General features: G+C 40.0%; 1 protein-coding gene across 30 annotated transcripts; it reads left to right on the top strand.

The window, feature by feature from the left end:
- The first annotated feature begins 10,827 nt into the window (after positions 1–10,827).
- LOC145107610 (uncharacterized) lies at positions 10,828–19,127 on the top strand. Of its 30 annotated transcripts, none has more exons than XR_013707905.1 (11): positions 10,828–11,176; positions 11,271–11,704; positions 11,921–12,009; positions 12,254–12,302; positions 12,397–12,449; positions 12,529–12,641; positions 12,823–13,728; positions 13,828–13,892; positions 14,006–14,135; positions 14,235–14,297; positions 14,437–14,703. XR_013707905.1 is itself a non-coding variant. In XM_079044541.1 (11 exons), exon 11 carries the CDS (start codon positions 14,887–14,889, stop codon positions 16,600–16,602), a length of 1,716 nt encoding a protein of 571 aa, XP_078900667.1. In that variant the 5' UTR covers positions 10,828–11,176; positions 11,271–11,704; positions 11,921–11,989; positions 12,254–12,302; positions 12,397–12,449; positions 12,529–12,641; positions 12,823–13,728; positions 13,828–13,892; positions 14,006–14,135; positions 14,235–14,297; positions 14,437–14,886; the 3' UTR covers positions 16,603–19,127. The 30 variants fall into 30 exon arrangements, 29 of the variants coding, with proteins under 29 accessions (XP_078900667.1, XP_078900652.1, XP_078900645.1 ...); XM_079044541.1 differs by having other exon boundaries at positions 11,921–11,989; positions 14,437–19,127; XM_079044526.1 differs by having other exon boundaries at positions 11,921–11,989; positions 12,070–12,302; positions 14,437–19,127.
- Positions 19,128–23,726: the final 4,599 nt, after the last annotated feature.

Below are 23,726 nucleotides of genomic sequence, written 5' to 3'. Positions count from 1 at the left end.
AGAAATTCTGGATAAACCTGCGATAGTAGCCAGAGAGACCCAAGAATTGACGGATTTCTGCGGGTGTCTTCGGTGCTGACCAATTCTTAATCGCCTTGATCTTGGAAGGGTCCACGTGCATGCCTTCCTCGCTAACCACGTGACAGAGGAAAGTTACCTTTCTGATCCAGAATTCGCACTTAGAGAATTTTGCATATAGTTTCTTCGCCCTTAGGGTTTCCAGCACTATCCTCAAGTGTTGTCTATGATCTTCCTCACTCCGAGAATAGACAAGTATATCATCTATGAACATTATCACAAACTTGTCTAGGAAGGGGCATCACACCCGATTCATTAGATCCATGAATACCGCGGCTGTGCTGGTTAGACCAAAGGGCATAACTACAAACTCATAGTGACCATACCGAGTCCGAAATGCTGTCTTAGGGACATCACCTTCATGGAATCACAACTGATGGTACCCTGATCTCAGGTCTATTTTTGAGAAATAACCGTCTCCTTGGAGTTGATCAAAGAGGTCGTTGATTATGGGCAAGGGATAACGGTTTTTTATGGTAATCTTGTTCAGTTCACGATAATCTATGCACATCCGAAATGATCCATCCTTCTTTTTCACGAATAGGATCGGGGCTCCCCAAGGTGAGGAACTTGGTCTGATGAATCCCTTGCTGAGTAGTTCATTGAGCTGGCTGGATAACTCTTGCATTTCTGCCGACGCTAGACGATAAGGGGATTTAGCTACAGGGGTAGCTCTGGGGATTAAGTCGATTCGGAACTCAACTTGGCGCTCGGGAGGAATTCTGGGAAGATCTTTGGGAAAGACATCAGGAAAGTTGCAGACTTCGGGGATGCTCTCGAGGTCTTTAACTTCCTGTTTTTCGTTAACAACATGGGCTAGGAATGCATAGCACTCCTTTCGCATATATTTTTGGGCTTTGATGCATGAAATGATGCGAAGGCTTTAGCTGAGTTTATCACCATAAATAATGAGGGTTTCGCCTGATGGCATATTGAGGCGAATGGATTTTTCGTAACAAAGAATGTCAGCACGATTGGGGCTCAACCAATCCATGCTGATGATGACATCAAAGCTTTTTATGGAAACTAGCATGAGGTCGATTGGAAAAGAATGGTCGTTTAGGGTAAGGATACAACCTATGAATACGTCGTTAGTGCTCTCTTTCTTTCCGTAAGCCACCTCGAAGGTGAATGTCTCTGTTAAAGGTTGGGATTTATGCTTGAGTAGGTGTTTAAATGAATGACTAACAAAACTTCTCTCCGCACCAGAATCGAAAAGAATGCATGCATAAGATTTGTTGAGGAGGAACGTACCCGTAACAACGATGGGATCAGCAACTGCCTCCTCCTGGCCCATCGTTAGCACTCTCCCTGTGTTGCCAGCTGTTGTCACCTTGGGTAAAGTTCTCTTGAAGTGCCTGGTTTCCCCACAGCCATAACAGGCTTGACCAACGCCCGTTCCAGGAGCCTGATTGGTTGGTTGGGCTGATGTCTTGCAAAAACGAGTTGTGTGCCCCTTTCTGCCACACTTGTCACATTGCATCTCTCTGCAAACTCCCAAATGATGGAAGTTGCATTTGTTGCACAAGGGCAGGTTTCCAGCATAACGACTGGGAGTGGTTGGAGTAGTGGGAACAGCAGCGTGGACTGCCACTGTTTGTTGCTTCTTGGAGGGCTCCTGCGAAGACTTTCCCTTGCGTTTGTTCCAGAACCTTTTCTTCTCACCACTCTCCTTTGGTGGTCCAGGAGCAGCTGCTACTGTTTCATGATCAACTTCGTGATCAATTAGGGTATGTGCTAGACACTTGGCGCTGTCAAAAGTGGAAGGTTTAGCAGCCAAGACATTCCATTGAGTTGGGGGTGTCAATCCCCAAATGTATCTCTCAATTTTCTTGCTTTCCGGAGTGACCATCCCGAGACAGAGAAGAGCCAGGTCGTTGAACCTAGCAGTGTACGTAGCAATGTCGGAACCTTTCATCTTTAGGTTCCAGAGCTCGTGCTCTAGCTTTTGCATCTCGCCCCTCGGGGAGTACTCGGCGAGCATTAGTTCCTTTAGACTTTCCCAACTAATGGCATTGGCCACTGGCAGAGTTGGGGATTTGACTCGGCTATTCCACCAAGTCGGTGCTCTATCGGTGAAGGTGCAGGATGAATACTTCACCTTGCTCACCTCGGAGCACGCACAAATTTCGAAAATTTATTCAATCTTCTCGAACCAACGCGTTAGGGTAATGACACCTCCATTTCCGTCGAAGGATTTGGGTTTCGCATTCATAAAATCTTTGTAGGAACACTCCTTTGGGTATCCCTGGCCACCATCAAGATTTCGGGGGTTGGGTCAACTTCCCGATCCGCCAACGCCACCAGGATTCATCTGCGACATTGCAGCAGCCACAACGACTGTAATTGCTGCCTGGAACATGACAGGATCGAACTAAGGAGGTGGCGGCGGTGGAGGATCATTGTTCTTCTTGTTGGGTCTCTTTCTGGGAGGCATATTTCTCTAAAAGATACAAGGGGAAAATGACGATAAGCCTCCTATACGATCATGAATCGAATATTTTCGAGCAAGATATATCTTAATCCTACAACGATAACAGAGAACTACAGTAAAAGTTTACTAACATAGACAAGGAATTGCAGGTCTTTCATTTGTGAGGGTTAGTACTACTTATAACAATTATGTGCAGTGGTATAGAACCATAAAATACTCCTATAGTATTTTAACTATGTGCTTCATTAGTATTAGATTTGGTGAGTTTTAGACTTGTCGCACACCACAGTCACTCCCAAACACATGTTGGTCATATCTCGGACAAATATAGTTGATCAGGTTATACTGGCCCCACATATGACTACATAACTATCCAGGTTTAACCGTAGTGTCCAATTCGCCCTAAATACTTTTATGTAGTTATTACTATGTTATAGCTTCTTGTACGTATGTATACTTGTATACTTCTTGTAAAAATACTTGTATTTTAAAGTATACTTTTAGTTTCAGAGAGCTTCGACCCCTTTAGTGTTTATAGTTGTATACCATGTAAGGTTTGATATACTTAGTTCACTATAAACAATAGCTCTGATACCAATCTGTCACACCCCCAAACCGGAACGGCCGAAACTGTGACAACCCGGAAATCTGTATCTCTAAGTTACCTCGATCATTGAAAGTCAGACTCATTTCTACTATCTTTCAGCATTGTTTAGGGTCGGTTTGAGTGTTCTAAACCTAGTACATTCAAGGTTTGGGTCTGGGGATGAGTTATTTTAAGTTCATCGAGTTGCATTCAAGCCAAACACTCCTTCAAGATGAGTGTACGGCCGCACACATGGGTGTACGGCCGTACACTCAGGGTAGCCATGAACTCACCCCATATGTATCATATTCCTTCACTTTCACCTCAAGAGCTTCTAACTTTAGTGTTTATTCGAGGCTGGAGAGTTTGACTCGTTCCGGAAACCATTCCCAAGGTGTGTACGGTCGTACACAGGGTCCACGGCCGTACACCACCCTCTCTCTCTCTCTCTCTCTCTATATATATATATATATATATATATATATATATATATATATATATAGTTCACATTTCTTCTCATTTATCCCTCCTCCCAACCGAAATCACTCCCATTCTCTCTCATCTATCATCGCCCGTGAACACCCCAAGGCTCCAAAAACGTAAGTATTTCAACCTTTAACTTGTTATACTTGAAAGACCATTAGATCCAAGCCTTGATTCTGCACATTTCAGCATCACCTTCATGATCTTGAAGGGTGTACGACCGTAAACCCTTCATAGGTTGGTCGTACACACCCAAAAAGGGTCCAAATCAAGTGTTCTACCCATCTCCTTGTTGAACATTAGACGCACTAGTTTCCCCATGGATCAAATCAACATTTTTGCACGTTTCTTCCATAGTATACGGCCGTACACTCATTGGCCGTACACTCATGGGACGTACACACATATTAGCTGTGAACCCTTGGTCGTACACTCTCTTGTATGGCCGTAAACCCCTTTTAGTCAATCACATGTGATTGTGACACTTAGTTTCAAGTGTTTCCTAGTCCCTAAGGGTGTTTCCTTGCATGTTAGTTGTCCAAAACACTAATTACATGCCTATATATGCTATTATATGTCATTTAGGACTCGTTGTGTCTCGGGAATTCATTCGTGGAACTTCTCATCCTTACGCGAACCTTCAATCGAATTACCCACCTAAGGTGAGTTCATACCCCTATATTTTCCGAGTTTTTAATGTTTTCAGGGGGGGAATACAAGTAAAAGCACAAGTAATCTTGTGTTCGAAAATATTATTTTGTTTAATATATTTTCCATCATTAGTATACATCGAATGTAGAAATCAGTTTTACAAAACGTGTTAGGATACAAACCTTGCAAAAGCAGTTTTCAGAACTAAGGAAACAAACTTATGAATTATGAAATAAAAGATATTATTTTATAAGGATTCATGTTAATAACAAAAGGAGTTTTCATAGTATTATTCGTGGATTCGTTGAGAGAACTACAGTGTGAGACGCCTTGTAACTAGAGTCTCTTGGAAGAAGAGCGTGAGTTTGTGTATAGATCTATACGGGACTGACAATCCTGCACCCTGACTATTAGCTACAGTCAACCGGGGGTGACAAACGTCTGTTCAGTTTTCGACGTCCGAAGTACATCGTATTGGTATTCGTCCATCAACATAGTTATAAGAATCCACAGGTGAAACAATGACTCGTCCACGTAATAATATATCTAACGAACTAACATTAGGGTTAATAACTATGTGATAACTTAGTATATACACCAGGGTAATATGAAATTAACATCCGACTTGCAGTGGGATGTGTAATCTCTGCCTCATTTCCTGTTCCTTGTTTGGTTGTGGGCTTAGGGCGGGATCACCCAATCGACTGTTTGTTCGATCTAGATTTCTATAACTCGTATGTACTGAGTGATCACATGAGGGTATTAATAACACTTTTGGTATACAGAATAACACGTTTTCAACCAGTCTTATTTATGTAATAAGACTAATATACATTACTGGAGGTAGCCAGGGTTTTCAAAAAGAACAATGCTTAAACAATATAAGTATGGTAGATACTTGTACTTTTCGATTTAGAACGGATAATTCAATAACTTACACTTAGGAAAAATATAGGATTTTCCAGAGTAAACATCAGTATTTTATAAACAGTTGGTTTATTATTCAACTAACGAATATTCATATTAATTCCATGACTCCTTAGTTTATGCATCCGGGTTACGTATGAAGAATACCCGATAGACTGTGAAATGTGTGGTTTCCACCTCATTCCCTGTTCCTTGTTTGGTTGTGGGTTTAGGGCATATCCACACAATTAACTGTCTATTCGATATTGGTTTATGCGTAACTACTGTGAACTAAGAAGTCATAGAAGGAATGGGTTTAATCATGCTTTTCATAAGAAAATATTGGATTTTCTTGAGGAACACTTTCAACAGATATCAAAGGACCAATACAATTAACTTTGTAAGTATCTAGTGAATACTTCAGAATTATGTACAAGGGGATCCGACAATCAGTGGAATGTGTGGCTTCCGCCTTACTTCCTGTTCCTTGTTTGGTTGTGGACTTGGGGCAGACCCACACAATCGATTGCTTGTTCGATCTGGATTGTATATGATTTGTATACACTAAGTACTCGCAGGAGGAACTGGTAAGAATCATTTTTACTTAAGGTTTATACATTCATTACATCAGAAAATATAAGGTTTTCTAGAGAAAGATAACGCACTTTTCAAAAGAACAAAGAACAGCTTTTCCAAAACAAAATGCTTATGAACTCACCAGCTTTATGCTGATACTCTTTCAAAAACTACTTGTATTCTCAGGACATTAGTAGACAGGTACACGCCCGGATTCAAGAAGATGGAGCATAGTAGCTTCGAGTCTTTACTTGTATTTACTTTTGGAGTCAATCTTGTATGATTCAAATGTAATGTAAGCACTATAATATTAATATAATGGTTGTTATTGCTTTGATTACTATTATTCAATTTTTGTGATATTGTACATGACGTCCTCCGCCCCCGAACGTTTCCGTCATTTCGGTTTGGGGGTGTGACAGAAACGTTCGGGGGTGGAGGACGTCATGTGTAGTATCACAACAATTGCATCATAGTAATCAAAGTAAACATAACCATTACATTGAATATATAAAAGGTATACACATCTGTTTGATTCATATTTATATACATCAAAAGTAGCAAAATATAAATACGTGACTCTATACGCTCCGTCTTCTCAAAAGTCTGCGGGGGTACCTGTCTACTGATTTCCTGAGAATACAAGCGATTTTGAATGAGTATCAGCATTAAGCTGGTGAGTTCATAAGCATGTTTTTGTAATGAAAACCTGTTAATAAATCAATGAAAATGTTTATATGTTTCCAAGAAAATCCAGTATTTTCTAACATGTGTGTTTTTGTTACGGTATCCCATAATGTATTAATTCATATGGCTGATTACTACTAGGTGTGTTGTATATTGTTGTTTTGAATGAAAAACCCTTTTTCATGAAAAACCTGATTATCACCAGTATATATATAGTAAGTTAGGAAAAACTCTGGAATCCTCCAGTATGTATAGTAGTTCTATTACTTTAAAATAAAACTAATTGAAGTTATTACCATTCATAGATTAATCGTATTATTTAGTACCAAATTTATGAGTTGTTATAACTATACTTGACCATTGAATTGCCTGAACGACATTCTTCAGGTGTCGGAATCGAAATGACTTTGTCACCCAGGCCTGCCGGCCTAACTGTAGCTAACAGTTATGGTGCGAGATTGTCAATCCCGTATAGATCTATACACAAACTCACGTTCTCCCTCAAGGAGACTCTGGTTATAATCTCAGGACTTTTGTTAGTACTTAAGTAAGTACGCGAAGAATGCTCACTCATAACATGCTATACTAACGATTAAGTGTAGAATAAAATGAATCCATTGAATTTAAATGACTGTTTTTATGATCCATAAACTATACCCTATATAGCTTACATGATTGTTCGCATTGAATCTATGTTTCGTACATTGATAAGGTACTTGTTTCATAAACTATACCTATTATAGTTTATATGTTCGTTAATGTATTCAATTCATGTTTTACACCGAAAACTCTACGATTATGTTGAAAAACTTCCCTTATGCTCAGCATTTTACAAAAGGGATGAATATCTAAATGTTTTATAAAATGTAAAAATCTTTGGTTGAATCAATCGCATGAGTTTTAATCCTGTTTATATAAGTCACAATATTTATTTATGTCTTGCTTGTATCCTCCCCCTAAAAACGTTAAAAACATTAAAAGTGTAAGGGTATGAACTCACTGTTAGTTGCGTGAAAGTGTCGGACAACGAAACTGGAAATGAAGGCCCTCGGGTTGATGTATGCGGAACTTAACGGGATCCTAATAACAGTTAAATACATATATGCATTTTATTAGCGAAACCGTTATTTATAGTGTTAGAAAAACACTTTCTTTTGGTTTAGGAATGTTACCGGGACTCGATTGAATCGGAGAAAGCGGGTTTTTCAGCTAAGTTTACGACTTAGGATGGGTTTGCGGCCATGAAGGGTTTCCAGCCGTGAAATGTTCTCGGCCGTGAACAGTTTACTGCTTTTGAATGGTTTACGGCCTTTGAAGGTTTGAAGGGTTCACGGCCTGTTCTTGATGAACTATGAAGATTTGAAGGGTTCACGACCGTGAACTCAAGAACAGCAACACTTGATTTTGATGAAAAGGCTGGTGTTTGATGCTCCAAAACGTGTTCCAAGGCGGATAGAGTGATAGATGAAGAGAAATCTTGTGTTTTCGGGTGATGATTTTTAGAGAGAGAAAGGGTGTTCGCGGCCAGAAAAGTGCAAATGAGGGGTAGAGGCTCATATATAGGGGTTTTCATGGTCGGTGAGGGTCCACCAGCCGTGAACGTGTTTACGTCCGTGATCGGGTTCACGACCGTGAACACTAGTCAGGCCGGTTTTCGCTGATTTTCGAAGTAGCTCGGGTTTCCGCGCGATTTGGTTCCGACTCACATATATATATATATATATATATATATATATATATATATATATATATATATATATATATATATATATATATATATATATATATATAAACGATCTTCTAAACCATGAGAATTTAACGGAACAAATAAAATTCGAAATTTATTTAACAGAATCGACTAACGTTAACGGAAAAATGTTCGGGTTGTCACAACTTGGAGCAAAGAGAAGCTTGTGGATCTGACTCTACTTCATCTTGGCATCATCTGGCAGGTAACAAGTCGTTACCTTGACTTATCTTTAGCTAGATCTCTTCATGCTTAGGTTTAGGGCCATTTTTAGCACATTTGGGAGTCATTTCGGGTATTGGGCATGATATGAAGTTGTAACTTCAGATATGGACTCCTCTTGGTCCCTATAGTCATAAAGTTATCAGATTTAGCAAGCATTGGCCCTTCCCTTTGGGTTAAACCTTTCCCTTAGCATGGTTTTGGCATTTAGGACCATGCACGTATGTAAAGTTTGCAACTTTACGTGGAAACCATGCCCTAGGAGGTTAGATCTGTAATATGGAGATTTGGGGTGGCTTAAAAACGTCTGGATGAGAAATGAACTGAAGGGAATCAACAAGTCGCATAGCCGACTCGACGAGTCGGATGAAGATTTTATGTTTTGGTTCTTCATGAACCCGGTGAGCCAGTTAGGGTTTTCCCCGACATTTGGACACGTATGGACTCGACGATTTGGTTGGATACTCGACGAGTCAATTAGGGTTTTTATGATTTCCTGAGTTCTTACGGAACTCGACGAGTTGCTAGCTGCACTCGACGAGTTGGGTCAACATGGACTGTTGACTTTGACCAAGGGTTGACCAGTTGGACTTTTGAAGGTATTTTGGTAATTTGGGATTTTGATGGACTTGGTCCATGGTGGTTATAAGTGGTTGAGTTCGTGGCGGTGATTCGGGAGTTTGATCTTATCACTACAGTTCGACATTGTGAGGTGAGTTCTTCTCACTATATCAATAGGGTCTAAGGCACCAAGGCCGACCCTTTATGATTTGTATCCTGGTTATAGGATGGTTGCTATGTTAGTGATCTGTTAGATCGGTATCATGGTTATAGGATGGTTGCTATGTTAGTGATCGGTTAGATCGGTATCCTGGTTATAGGATGGTTGCTATGTTAGTGATCGGTTAGATCGGTATCCTGGTTATAGGATGGGCGTTATGTTAGTGATCGGTTTAGATTGGTATCTTGGTTATAAGATGGTTGCTATGTTAGTGATCGGTTAGATCTATATCCTGGTTATAGGATGGTTGCTATGTTAGTGATCTGTTAGATCTTTATGATTATATGTACGTGATAGCTAGCGCATGATATTTATGTGCACATGATTGTTTGATTGGGAATTGGGTTGAGGCATGTCCTGCTTTGTGATGTAGGCCAAGACACCCAGGGCGGACCGGATAGACTGCAGACCCGGTTAGGGCATACTAGTCAGTCCGAAGGCCCGGCGAGCGGTCCGGATAGGCTGAAGGCCCTGAGAGGCGGTCCAGATGTGCCGATGGCTCGGAGAGCGGTCCAGATAGACTGATGGCATGTGAGGCGGTCCAGTCAGGCTGATGGCTCATTATGCATGCTATTTTCTTATACGATATGATTATGATTGTATAACGTTGGTATTTTGGGGGAACTCACTAAGCTTCGGGCTTACAGTTGTTGATTATGTTTCAGGTACTTCTAATGATCGCGTCAAGGCAAATGCGTGATCGTGCACCTCCTTATATTTCATGATTTGATTCTGGGGATACTATGATGTTTAAACTATTTTGAAAAAAAATTGTAATAACTTAATGGTTTTGAATGTTTTAAAAAGTTTCAAATTTGCTTGATTTTTTTTATGGATGTTACAACCTGGCTACGTCGTCCCAATGCAAAGGTCTACTAGCCTAGGGGACTTGTTAACATATCCCTTTAGGAATACGCCAAATATAACGGAACCATTAAAGATGCCCTGGTTAATGGCTATCACCTGTTTAACACCGAGGTCGGTACCTCGCCCTCATGGCCCCGAACTCATCCCTTGGTGCCCAAGCAACAAAGTCAACTCCAAGAAAAAACAATATCAGTCGCTTCCCAGAGCGACGGGTGTAATGCTCAAGACATGGTCCTCTTGGGACTCTGCACCAATAGAAGATAACAGCTAGAGGAGCACAACTCACCAATAGGATGCCCCCATGTCTTGTCGGCTCTGAAGAGACAAAAAGGTATTGTCGGGGTTCTGTCCCCCTGACAGCAGGTATAAGTAGAACCTTTCTCCTCCAAGAGAAGGGATCACCTTTCTCTCTACCTTTTCCAATAGAACTCAAATTCTCTCATCTGGTTACTGACTAGACCGTCAGAGCTTCATTTTGGGATTCTTCCCCGGACGACGTCTAACGTTCTATCCTTCTGTGATGTGATTCTCTAATCGTTTCTAAAGTTCTGTGTAATGGTTTGATGGTAAACTCATAATTGTTGACCAACCATCAATGTCTTCTCCAAACTCTGTTCACCAGCGAATCAAACATAAGCTTCAAATTATTATATATATATTAAAGTTGTTTGCCAACATGAACAGTGAACTGACGGGTTTTTGACAGAAATGGTCCCTTCATTATGAGTTTTTGGTAGGAGGGTATTTTATGAAATTATGTATATTTTTCGGATACGTGTTGTTCATCGGTTGGATTTGTCTGTATTTGTATTTGATGTTTATCTTCGCGTTTCTGGATCCTTCTCCACCCCTTCGTATCCTCCTGATGAAAACGGGTTTCTACCCACCACCTTATCAATACAGCATCTCTCCCAAATCCGAAATCGCTGACGGATCTTCGTTGAATGGTCGAAACGGCCTCAGGACGGAGGCGTATTACCGGTGGCGACAGTGGGGAGGCGTTACCGATGTCAGCTTCTGCTCTCTCTCACCGGATCATGAAGCATCAGTTACTACTTCCGGCGGTCCAATAATACTTGCAAACGACTGAGACAGGGCCGAAAAATGATGCACTGGTACCACCGGTCAGCTTGCTGATTGTCGACCATCGCCGCTCAGGTTACGGTTTTCAAAATCCATCGTCTTCTGCTATATCTTTAGTTTTTTTTTTTTTGTTTTTTTTAAAGATATTTTCTCTTCTTCTGTGACATAGGGTGATTAAGCAACAGCATACACCGGCGATGCTGCTACTAGTGGCACAAATTATCAGGTTCTTTTTATCAAAGCCTGACGCCTGGCCCTAAAATTACGCAGAAGAACACTGTGATTCTGGAAATAAGTTAATTTCATAATTATGTTCTTCGATGCTGCAACTAATACACTAATAGAAGAAGATGATTTCTTTTAAATTGCATCCACATCTGATTTAATTCTATAAATTTTAGGCACCAAAAACAATACGCTATTATCTAAAAAACACTATCACATTACTTCTACCACCACAAGAACTGACGATGGTTTATGGCACCCGAGTTGCAGAGCATCACCGGTGAACCACCACCGATTTTGGGTCGGTTCTTCTCCTCCGACTCCTCCGAAATTTCGGTGCACATGAGGAAACGTTGGGTCCTACTTCAAACTCATCAGGTTAATGTTCAATTCCATCTGGGTTTTCTTGAAATTGGGAAATTCGACTTTAAGTTCTCTCATTTTTTGTGGGTTATTCAGTGTGTCGCGATCTGAAGTCTTGGTTTCTCCCATCAGCTTTGTTTATGTGTTTTGTTTTTTTTTAATTATTGTATTTGGGTTTTTTAGGGTTTGTTGTTTCACTTCTTTGCTTTGTTTGTTTTTGCTGAGAGACAGGTGGAAGTCTTGGTTTCTCCCATCAGAATAGAGGTAGTACGCCATGTTTTGCAAAAAAATTGTGTGCAGGTGATTGTTGATGCATATGGGTACAAATTCACAATTTTAATATCAAACCTTTTTTGCTTATTTAATATTCCCATCTACAGAAACCGTAATGTTGTCAACAGCAGGGTCCCTAGGTGTTGAAGCTTTCTGATTGTTTCATGGACCTTTATTGCAACAATGACTTCAATTAAGAAAACCAATTCCTTTTTTGGTTACGTCTTCATTATATTTTTGTTCCTAAGTTACAAATTTGGACTGACTTTCTTATTTTATTTTGTTGTTTAGGTTGTGGGAGAAGAATATCACCTCGGTGGATATCTTTGAGGAGATACATGTATGTTCTTACACTTCAATATTAAATGTTGTTTGTTAGAATACTAAGAAAACAATATGTTTCATATTTTAACATATCAACGTTTCAACTTCAGTCCTTGTGGGTGCATTCATGACTGAGCTGGAACCCGATTAGCCTGTCACCCAGGTATTTCAAAATCAATTCTTTTAAATAAGTTTGAGCAGATTATATAAAGAAAGACTTATTGTGATATTTTATATGGTAGTCTGATTATGATAGACTACAGTTGTGAAACACTTCATTGCTGGATCAATAGTCTTGAAAGATTTTGGAAGCCTGCTTTTCATCTTTAGCAGTAAAATCGGTGCTTTTCTTCTGGTTAGTAATTATTTTCTGATTACGAATATCATTTTCTTCATTTGTTATGCTAAGAAACAATTATTTAACTTTTTATTTTTGACATAATTTTTCCTATTTTGCATCACCTGATTGCAATTGTACATGTATGTAATCATAACTTTCTCACCTGATCATCAACATATGCACCATTTCTTCTCAGCATTGGTGCACTCCTGCTCCGTCTTATCTTATCCGTTTTCTATGGACGGCTAAAAGTCTCGAGCCGTTTAAAAAACCTTTTCTTTCTTCTCTTTTGGATCTGGTTATTCCAACAGAAACCTTCCTACCAGATGTTAACTTGATCGAAATAGCAATATCCTTTTTTAAACCACAAAAGACCAAATTGCCCTTTACCAATTTTACTGCACCAATCCCAGGTAAAACCAACTGACAATCTTATACTTTCATGTCTAGCATTATTTTTAGCCTCCAGAAGAATTAACATAAAATCACATATCATAAGACACACAAATTGGTCCGATTATGGGTTTAGATTCTGATTTCTCGATTTTTTGGTGTATGAAACGGAAATGGGTGGTGGTGCAAGGAGGTAGTGCCGTCTGGAATCGCAATCAGATTAGAATATTGAATGTGCTCATTGAGGAGCAAATGCTTATACTTAGGAATATATTCAACACCATCTATTGTCAAGAGGGAACCGAAAATGTATTTGAGCTTTGGTATTTACAAGGTATTTTCATATTAATTATGTACTTTTCACTGTTCAAATTTAAAATTTTTTGTGCTAATCTTATTCACCTAAAGCACTGTAGCCAGAAGAGGTAAAACTTACAGTGCGTTTGTTCGAGGTGGATTTAATCAAAATGGTTATGAGGTCCACCTACTCTCTTCCGTAAAACATATACTTTTAGATTGTTTATGTTGAATATTACTATATTTAGATATCATTTAGATTCATATTTTATTATAAATTTATAATTTTTTTGCCTTATAAGTGTCTTGCCTTTATAGCAAATTCAGGGTTTTTTTTAATCGTTATTAATATTATTTCCCACGAGGTGTGAAGTTTGCAAAATCACTTTTTTTCAAGGTATCCACTTCAAAGGTAATTATTTTATTCATTTTATTACAATTATGTGTGGTGGATTCTATTTATATTTTTTTATTAATTAATAATTAATTTGAATTGATATGGAGTTTAAAGTAGGATTGACAATTCCTTTGATTTGAGATATTATTGAAGTTGAGTTATGCTGAACACAAATTCAGGTATGCGTTCTATCCATGACTGATGCTTTGTTTTCATTCGATTTCAATTTAACAATGGGATTCATGAAATTCATCTTATGGGTTTTCAAATTCATTTTGATACATAATCCAAGACGTTAGCACAAACAATCATGAATTTGTTAAAAGTCAAGATTCTTATGCCATGTGTGTGCTGGCCCTTTAGTCCCTTTACCTTGAATTGGAAACGTCGTCGTCTATTTTCCACAAGCCCACAACGAGCAAGTAAGCTTCTTTCGCAATATCTTTTTTTTTTTTTTTTAAATTACATGTATTCTATCTACTATGGAATTCTTCCTTTTTTTTTCTACTGTTTTACTCAAGGTTGCAGCATGATGCGAACCTAATGAAGTTTATCCAGAAATGACTCTTCAACCCGTATATAAAGTACGTTAGGTGATGTATCATGTTTTATTATTGATTTTTTTTGAGTCTTTAGAAATAGATTCCAACATCGGGTAGATTTTTGTAGTATGATCAACAACCATTATTTATGTCCTAATTGAGTTTGAAGTAAAACTGATAGGGAAGTTGCTACTGGGACCACTAGTCTGGAACAATTTAACAAATTTGGCACATGGAAAGTTTACAGGAGGAGGCCAAAGCCACGTGGAGGGGAACGATTGGGGTAGTTGTGATTATGTTAGAGAGAATAGATTTATATAGGTCATGTTGTTGAATGAGTGAGATCATCTTTTTGTTTTCAAAAGAATGTATTCGGCTGTATGAAGCTTGGCAGGAAGACTCGAGCTTCTTTGATTTGATTTTGGAATAAGATTTCTATTCTCTCTCATTTATCTGTCTTCTTTTCTCAATTCCTATCAATTGGTTCCATTGCCTCTACCCTTTCTCTCCTCCGTGCACCATGGTGCACCCCGATACCCTTGCTGCTAACACTCGATCTTAATCCCGAGTGTTGACCTCCGATGAAAAAATCGAGCATCTCTCCAACCAACTATTGGATCTCACCAAACAGATGTCTTCTATGCAAATTGTCCTCACCAATCTTCCCACCACAATTGAGAAGATGGTTCAAGCTTCATCTCAAGGCAAGACAAAGGTGACTGAGTTGGGCGATGATTCTGGCACCCCCATCCCGAAATCCACCATTATCCCGACTAACAAGTCTTCTAGCTCCATCTTCATCCCTCCTATCATCCATGAAAATCATTTCGACAGTTCCTTGTTCTCCTTGCCAAAGGTGAAACTCCCACAATTTGAAGGCATCGACCCTAAAGGATGGATTACAAAGGCTGAACTGTATTTCATAGTGAACCAGATCCCTACATCTCAGAAGTTGCAGCTCGCCCAGATGTGTATGGAAGGAATCGCTCTCAACTGCTACACCAATGAAATGATCAAACACCCGCACACCGACTGGCCTCAGTTTCGTGACAAATTGATGGTCCGCTTCAACGATACTAAGTTCGGAAACGCCCATGAAGCCCTTGGCTCATTGTTCCAGGAGGGATCTGTCGATGATTACATTGAAGACTTTGAAGCCATCTCTGCCCTAATTCCCGATCAGTCGGAGGAACAAGCCATTGGCATGTTTTTACGTGGTCTACAGGATGAGGTCCGAAATTGGGTACGTGCTCTAAACCCCGATTCCTGCGATCAGGCTATGGATTATGCCAGACACGTTGCCATCGCTACTTCTTGTCCATCGGAGAAGACGAGTAAATTCCGATCGACATCTCAATTCGGGTACACGTATTCTTCACCGTCTACAGGCAAGAATTTCTACCCTAAATTGGACTCCACCCAGTCCACTACCTCATCTAAGCCCAACACACCTCAAAACCCACTTATGACTAAAGCCCATCCTACTCCTACGTTTACCCGTACCCGACACTTATCCAAATCGGAGTGGGAAGAGAGACGCCGATTGGGTCTATGTTTCGGATGTGGCCAGAAATACACTCCCCAACACAAATGTTCTGCCGGCCAACTACGCATCATGCTTCTAGCAGACGGCGATGAAATCTCCGATGACGGGGAGGTGAAATTGCTTGAAATCGAGGCTCATGCCGACATCCCTGTGGATGGCGAATGCCAATCTCTAGAGCTTTGTGGGGTTACTATCGATTCTTCATCCACTGACCTTAAAACACTGAAAGTTTTGGGGGAAATCCATGGCTTCCCTGCTCTTATTCTCATCGATAGTGGAGCTACCCACAATTTCATCTCCAAAAAGTTAGCCCGAGCCCTGGGTCTGGAACTCCATGCTGTCGGACCTCTTGGTATCAGATTGGGGGATGGAAATCGTGTTTGGGTCACTCATCAATGCAAAAATGTTTCCTTGAATTTTGGTTCCTTCATCTGTAATGTCGATGCCCTTGTGTACGATCTCGGTCCATTGGATTTCATTCTTGGAATAGCTTGGCTGCGCCGTTTGGGGGATGTTCTATTCAAATGGCAAACTCACGAGGTTAAATTCTGGCAACAAGGTGAACAGATTCGTCTTAAGGGTATAAATTCTCCACTAACTGATCAAGCTTCTTTACGAAAATGCCTAGACAATCATTTGGTCAGTCTCAGCGTTGACTCCTGTGAGCGTTCAATATTGAGTTCAACTCAGCAACAACAACTGGACGATTTAATTTCCTCCTATACCTCTCTTTTTCAAAACCCCCAAGGGTTACCCCCAACTCGAGCCATTGAACATAAGATTGTTCTATCGGAGGGGTAGGGTCCCATTTGTGTGCGCCCTTATCGATACCCTCATGCTCACAAAGAGGAAATACAACGACAAGTAGCTGAGATGTTGCAATCTGGCATCATACGGGTCAGTCAAAGCTCTTTCTCCAGCCCAGTCATCTTGGTTAAAAAGAAGGACGCTACTTGGCGATTATGCATCGACTATCGAGCTTTAAACAAAGCTACTGTCCCGGATAAATACCTGATACCCGTGGTAGATGAACTTCTTGATGAATTGCATGGGTCCCAATACTTCACCAAAATTGACCTAAAATCGGGTTTCTATCAAGTTCGTGTGCGAGAATCGGACATCGAGAAAACAGCGTTCCGCACTCATGACGGGCACTTCGAGTTCCTGGTTATGCCTTTTGGCTTAACAAACGCTCCAGCAACTTTCCAAGCACTGATGAACGAGATTTTCCGACCCTTATTACGACGAGGGGTTCTCGTTTTTTTGATGATATACTCATCTATAGTCCTACGTGGCAACATCATATAGAACTCCAGTCTTCTGTCCTACTATTGTTGAAGAAACACGAGCGTCCTACTATTGTTGAAGAAACACGAGCTGGTGGTTAATAAGAAGAAGAGTCACTTTGGCCTTGCATCAGTCGACTATTTAGGTCATATTATCGATAGAAATGGAGTCTCAATGGATCCAGCCAAAATCCAATCAATCACGGAGTGGCCAACACCGAGTAACGTGAAGGGTGTACGGGGGTTCCTTGGCCTCACCGGTTACTATCGCAAATTTATCAAGGGATATGGCAAAATTGCTCAACCACTTACTGAGCTCACCAAAAAGGATAATTTTCATTGGGGCCCACCAGCTCAAGAGGCCTTCGTTAACCTGAAACGTTATATGACTACTGCCCCGGTTCTCGCACTTCCGGATTTCACTAGGCCCTTCGAAATTGAATGTGATGCTTCAGGGAGGGGGCTCGGCGCTGCCTTGATGCAAAATAAACGTCCCATTGCTTTTTATAGCAAGGCCCTAGCTGAGAAAACTTTGGCCAAATCTGCCTATGAAAAAGAGATTATGGCCTTAGCCTTGTCTATCCAACATTGGCGACCATACCTTCTGGGTCGATCCTTCACAGTATTTACTGATCAGAAAAGTTTAAAACATCTATTGGAACAACGCATCACCACTCCGGATCAACAAAACTGGCTCGCCAAACTGATGGGGTATCATTTCACCATTGCTTACAAGCCTGGTTCTGATAATCGAGCTGCAGATGCTCTTTCGCGCATCCATGAAGGGTCTGAATTATTTACTATGGTTTCAATGCCCCAGTGGATGGATGGTGGTCCTTGCTGGACGGTTATGACTCGGATGCCCAAATACAAAAAGTGGTTAAAGGCCTTACCGACAACCCTCTCTCCTATCCCAAGTTTTCACTGTTGAACGGGAGACTCTACTATAAGCACAAACTCGTTATCCCAGCTTCTTCTCCAGGGATACAACGGTTGCTAAAAGAATTTCATTGTAGTCCGGGCGGAGGGCATTCCGGATTCTATCGCACCTATAAGAAACTGTCGGCCAATATCTACTGGTTTGGCATGACTAACTTGGTCAAAACGTTTGTACAACAATGTGACACGTGTCACCGTTATAAGTCATCCACCTTAGCATTAGCTGGTTTATTACAGCCACTCCCAATTCCTGCAGTCATTTGGGAAGATATATCTTTAGACTTCATCACCGGGCTCCCCAAGTCTAAAGGTTTTGAGACTATCCTTGTGGTCGTCGATCGCCTCTCTAAATATTGCCACTTCATCCCATTAAAACATCCATACACTGCTCGTTCTCTAGCTGACACATTCCTCAAAGAAATTATACGCCTCCATGGGATTCCTAAATCTATTCTTAGTGACCGTGACCCTCTATTTCTCAGCAAGTTCTGGCAGGAGATCTTCAAAATGCAGGGAAGCGAACTAAAGTTCAGTTCAGCATACCATCCCGAGACGGATGGACAAATCGAAGTGGTGAATAGGAGTTTGGAAACTTACCTGAGATGCTTTGCTGCTGACCAACCCAAATCGTGGTCCTATTGGCTTCCGTGGGCCGAGTTTTGGCATAATACCACCTTTCATTTATCTACCAACACTACACCTTTTGAAATCGTGTACGGGCGTTCCCCCCGACTATCTTCCGTTACGCTGCTGATGAAGTGAAATGTGAAGCGGTCCAACAAGATTTGCAAGATAGAGATGAGGCAATAAGGCAGCTAAAATACCATTTGTTACGAGCCCAGTCCCAAATGAAGTCTATAGCCGACAAACACCGTCGTGACATTGAGTTCTAAGTCGGGGAATGGGTGTTTCTAAAACTCCGGCCCCACAAACAACAATCAGTTGTAAGAAGGATAAACCAGAAGTTGTCTGCTCGTTTCTTTGGCCCTTTTTTAATCACAGCACGTATTGGACCAGTGGCTTACAAGTTGCAGCTTCCCGACTCAGCTAAGATACATCCAGTGTTCCATGTTTCGTTACTTAAACGGGCAGTGGGAAATGCTACAGTGGAGTCCACCCTATCACTAGGACTGATGGGAGACCCCACCACGGAGCGCGTTCCTGAGAAATGTTTGGCTACACGCGTGATCACTAGAGACGGAATGCAAGTTGAACAGTGGCTTATCCAATGGACCACAGATTTAGATGAAGACTCAACTTGGGAGGATGCTAGCCATATCCAAACTCTATTTCCCTCTTTTAAGCTTGTGGACAAGCTTATTCCTCAAGAAGCGAGTATTGATAGGGAAGTTGCTACTGGGACCACTAGTTGGAACAATTTAACAAATTTGGCACATGGAAAGTTTACAGGAGGAGGCCAAAGCCATGTGGAGGGGAACGATTGGGGTAGTTGTGATTCTGTTAGAGAGAATAGATTTATATAGGTCATGTTGTTGAATGAGTGAGATCATCTTTTTGTTTTCAAAAGAATGTATTCGGCTGTATGAAGCTTGGGCAGGAAGACTCGTTTGAGCTTCTCTTATTTGATTTTGGAATAAGATTTCTATTCTCTCTCATTTATCTGTCTTCTTTTCTCAATTCCTATAAAAAACAAGCATCCACCTACAAAAACACATTTCATGGATTGAATAAACTAAGTTGTTATTTTGTGTTTTGTTATGCAGAGTGGAAATCTAATATTGTGAAAAAAGTAATCTCAAAATCGGTTTTGAACATACTTTTCGTCTTTTGATTTTAAAGATGGTTTGACTGATTCAATTATCAAAAGACGAAAACAATGCTCAAAACCAAACCCCGCGGAGCGGGTTTCCCAACTAGTATATATGAAAGTTGTGCACCAAGATGAATAGTGAACTATGGTTGATTATGAGATATTTCGATTTGTTTCTTATTTTTTTATTGAATTGAGTTATGTATATTTCGATACATCTAAAAGATCTCCAAAAATAGTTAAAATAAAACCATGATCAAAACCGATCCCTGCGGAGTGGGGCACCCCAGCTAGTTATAATTACAATTATCTCTTAGAGAATCATCATCCATCGAAATGAGAAGGGATAATTATAACCCTCACTCCCATTCCACGATAAGTACCACTAATCCCCTTCTCGGTCAGATCAATCGTCAATACCTCAAAACTAGCACTTCTACTTCTGATTCCAACAAAGAATCTACCATCTTATGATATCCGGTTACGCCGTGATCAATGTTTTAATGATCAAGCAAAAGGCAAAATCAAATTAATCCATAGGAAATTTTAGACACCCACCAAAATCTTGATGATCAAGCAGCGAATGATTTTTTGAGGGAAACAGATTTAGTAGGATTATAGGTTGTTGAGTGTACAACAAACAACGATGCATGCTTGCATTTGGTAGGTCAAATGTGTAGTAGATAGTAGATACATCCACAAGTTTAGAAGTTGCTTGATGATTTATATGTTATGGGCGCATTTGACAAAAAGTAACCGGTAGTTGTAGTATTTATTTATGTAGAAGTATTTGACAAAAATAGTTATCAACTTTTAAATATATAAAATTAGTTGAAAACTAAAAACTAAAAGTTTCGAAAAGCTAAAAGTTCATGTTTCCAAACAAACTTTTTCTTTTTCCAACTAACGATTAGCAATTGGTACCAAATTCCGATCACGTACTGATATTGTATCGGTAACAATGCTAGTACAAAAAACCGGTACTATTTCCGGTACCGGTATTGATAATGTTAGTTTGGTTTGGTATTATGTATCACTTTCTCACCTACTTCGGTATTCGAGATTCTTGAGTCTACTAATTTCGTCCCATGTTCATCCCTATTTCTTACCGACGCCTAATCTGAATATATTTGAATTTATGTTTGTTTGGGAGGAGGTGACTCGGTGAGGTACTGAGGTGGAGAAGGCAATACCATAACGGTGGTGAGAGAAGTTCATGATTATGGGAAAGATTATTAGAAAACTTCAATGATTTAAAACACAAAAAAAAAACAAAAAAAAAACTAATAAGAGTATTTTAGTTGATGTCATTACCAAGCGGAAATAAACTACAAGGATGTTAATTAAAAAAAGTAGAGTTGACTATATGAAAACAAAAATGTAATTTCCTCTTTTTCAAAAGAACATCAAGTAACATATAAAAAGATTTGTAACGAGTACTTGAACAGAAATACACCTCAGACCATCCGTTATACCCACCACATACCACATATGTGGTGGTGTCACATCAGCATCACATTCTCCTACCAATAGTATGGGATACCTACCACTAACACACAACTCCACCTTATTTTTTTTATTTAAATTTAATTCAAAAATACATTAAAATCATTTTTTAATACTAGTTTTCCATTAAATTAAAAGACAAAATTACATTAAATAAAAACAACCATAAATAAAATAAACTATCCCATACGCCTACGCCAGGCTCGAACCGACTCTTTCATTGCTTGGAAAAGTTCCAAGTCTTCGCCCTCGAGGTTGTCCGCTTTCATTTTCAAGATTTCCATATCGTTTTTTGTTTGGATCGTCGCTTGTGCCTCTTGAAATGATGTTTGTGCTTCGATCATTTTTTGCTTCATCCGAGTCATTACCTCGGCTTTCGTTTCTTGAAGTTGCACATATCAATCAAATTTATCGCCAAACATATCCATAACACTAGAATTCGAAGATGTTGAAGCCGCTTTTTTGCTTTATTTCTTCCAACGGGCCGACAAAGAGGTTGGTCGTTTCCAAGATCTAGCGGATCGTCGTTGATGTCGATGTGTGTTCGGCCGTCGGATTGTTGAGAAGTTGCATTGGGGTTTCTCGAACGCTTTGAACCAGAAGATTGCGAAATTCCTTCCGTTTGCTCTTTCCATTTTGGGGCGTCTTTCAATTTTAGCCACGGTTTCATATACGGAAAAGCTTTGCGTGTTGGCGTTGTTTTTTCAAATTGGTCCATGGCCGCCTTGAAAACATCAAAATCGTTCGAGCCGCTTTTGCGTATGTTTAGGAGGTTGTTGTAGATTCCTCCAAACTCGGTGCATTTTAGTCGAATATCTCGCCATTTCGACGTAATTTGATCGGCGTTTCGACTTTCACTTTCCATTAACTCGTAGAAAATGGCTTGGACTTTCTCCTAAAAACTTCCGTAAGGCTGACTATCTCCTACAATTGGATCTTCGGAAGCCGCCAATCATGCCTCCGCTAACTTTTCTTCTTCTTCTTTTGTCCATGGGACCCTTTCTTGGGCGGTAGTGGGTCGGGCCGATATTTTTTCTTTTTTCTTTTTTGGTTGAGGTGGTGGTGAAGGTGGCGTTTCCGCAACAAAATCCGGCGAAAGTGGTGGTTGTGAGCTTGGTGGTTGTGTAATTGGAGGTTGTTGTTGTTGTGACGATTGTTGTTGGAGTTGTAGTTGTTGGAATTGTTGGTATTGTTGTGAAATTTGTTGTTGATGGAAAGACGGAAAAGGTTGATATTGTTGTTGGAAAAGTGGTGTTTGTTGGATAGGGGAACCGGTTTGAAGTAGATTGATAAAACCGCCTTGAGGTGACTCCATAGTCGGGAATTGGCGACGTGTTGTATCTAACGCAAAAGCATTATCGGGTTTGTGATTTCTGTAGTTTGGAGGGGTATTTTGGTTGGGATCCATGGTTTTTGGTTGTGAAGATGTAGTATGTAAATTGTGTATATAGATAGAAAAGAATGGTGTAAAAAATAAGGAGTAAAAGTGTTGTATTTATATAGGTAAATAAATTGATTATTATTATTTATTATTTATTTTTAACAAACTAGCCGTTCAACGACTAGTGTAACGTTCAAATCGATTCCTTCAACCCAATTGGTCGTGCGATTCCGTTATCCCGAACACGTGTGAGAACGAACACGAGCCACCAAGAAACAACGGGGTAGTGTGCACGCCCGTTGTTCGTGGCCAGCTCGACCACGAACGTCCTCGTCCTCGGTATACCACTTGCCTCATAGTTAATATATTACCAAGGTTCTAAATAACGTGAGGCGTGGCTTGGCGGCAAGGTAAAAGTTAAGCCATGACAAGCATTGGCGAGCCATGACGTATTTCAAGGCGTGACTATTTTCTATATATTAAAAGAGATAAATCATATAATTATTGATTTTTATCAAGTATATCAAGTTTTTAGAAGTGTTATATTAGTATTTAATATAAAAGTTAACAAAAACTCAATTATTTTAGGTGCGATAAAAAAATCAAAAAAAAAAAAAAAAAAAAACTCGCGTCATATCGCGATAAGTCGCGCCTTGACACGTTATTTGAGCGTCACGCTTAACAAACCCGCATTGGATGTTTTCGTAACGGCTACACCACGCCTCACGCTATGACACACCTTAAGGCGTGCCATGACGCGATTTTTTAGAACCATGTATATTACTAACACATTTGGCTGGCAATCTGGCATGCATGCATTCTGATTTTTATATGGGGCATGTTATATATTATTATATTTAGCTACAATTTAATTAGATTATTTTACAAACATTTTCTAAAAATTGACGATTAATAACCATGACATCAGCCTACACGTATAAATCGAGGACGAAAGTGGTAATTTGCTTGATTGCTGCACGACGTCATGTCAGAATCGGCAATATCTTATGTCGATTGCCACGTGGGTATGGTGTGAATACAC

This window comes from Lactuca virosa, chromosome 4 (genome assembly GCF_052849685.1).
Source record: "Lactuca virosa cultivar CGN04683 chromosome 4, Lactuca_virosa_CGN04683_v6, whole genome shotgun sequence".
Taxonomy (NCBI): Eukaryota; Viridiplantae; Streptophyta; class Magnoliopsida; order Asterales; family Asteraceae; genus Lactuca; species Lactuca virosa.
This window is presented reverse-complemented; position numbering and strand designations above follow the sequence as displayed.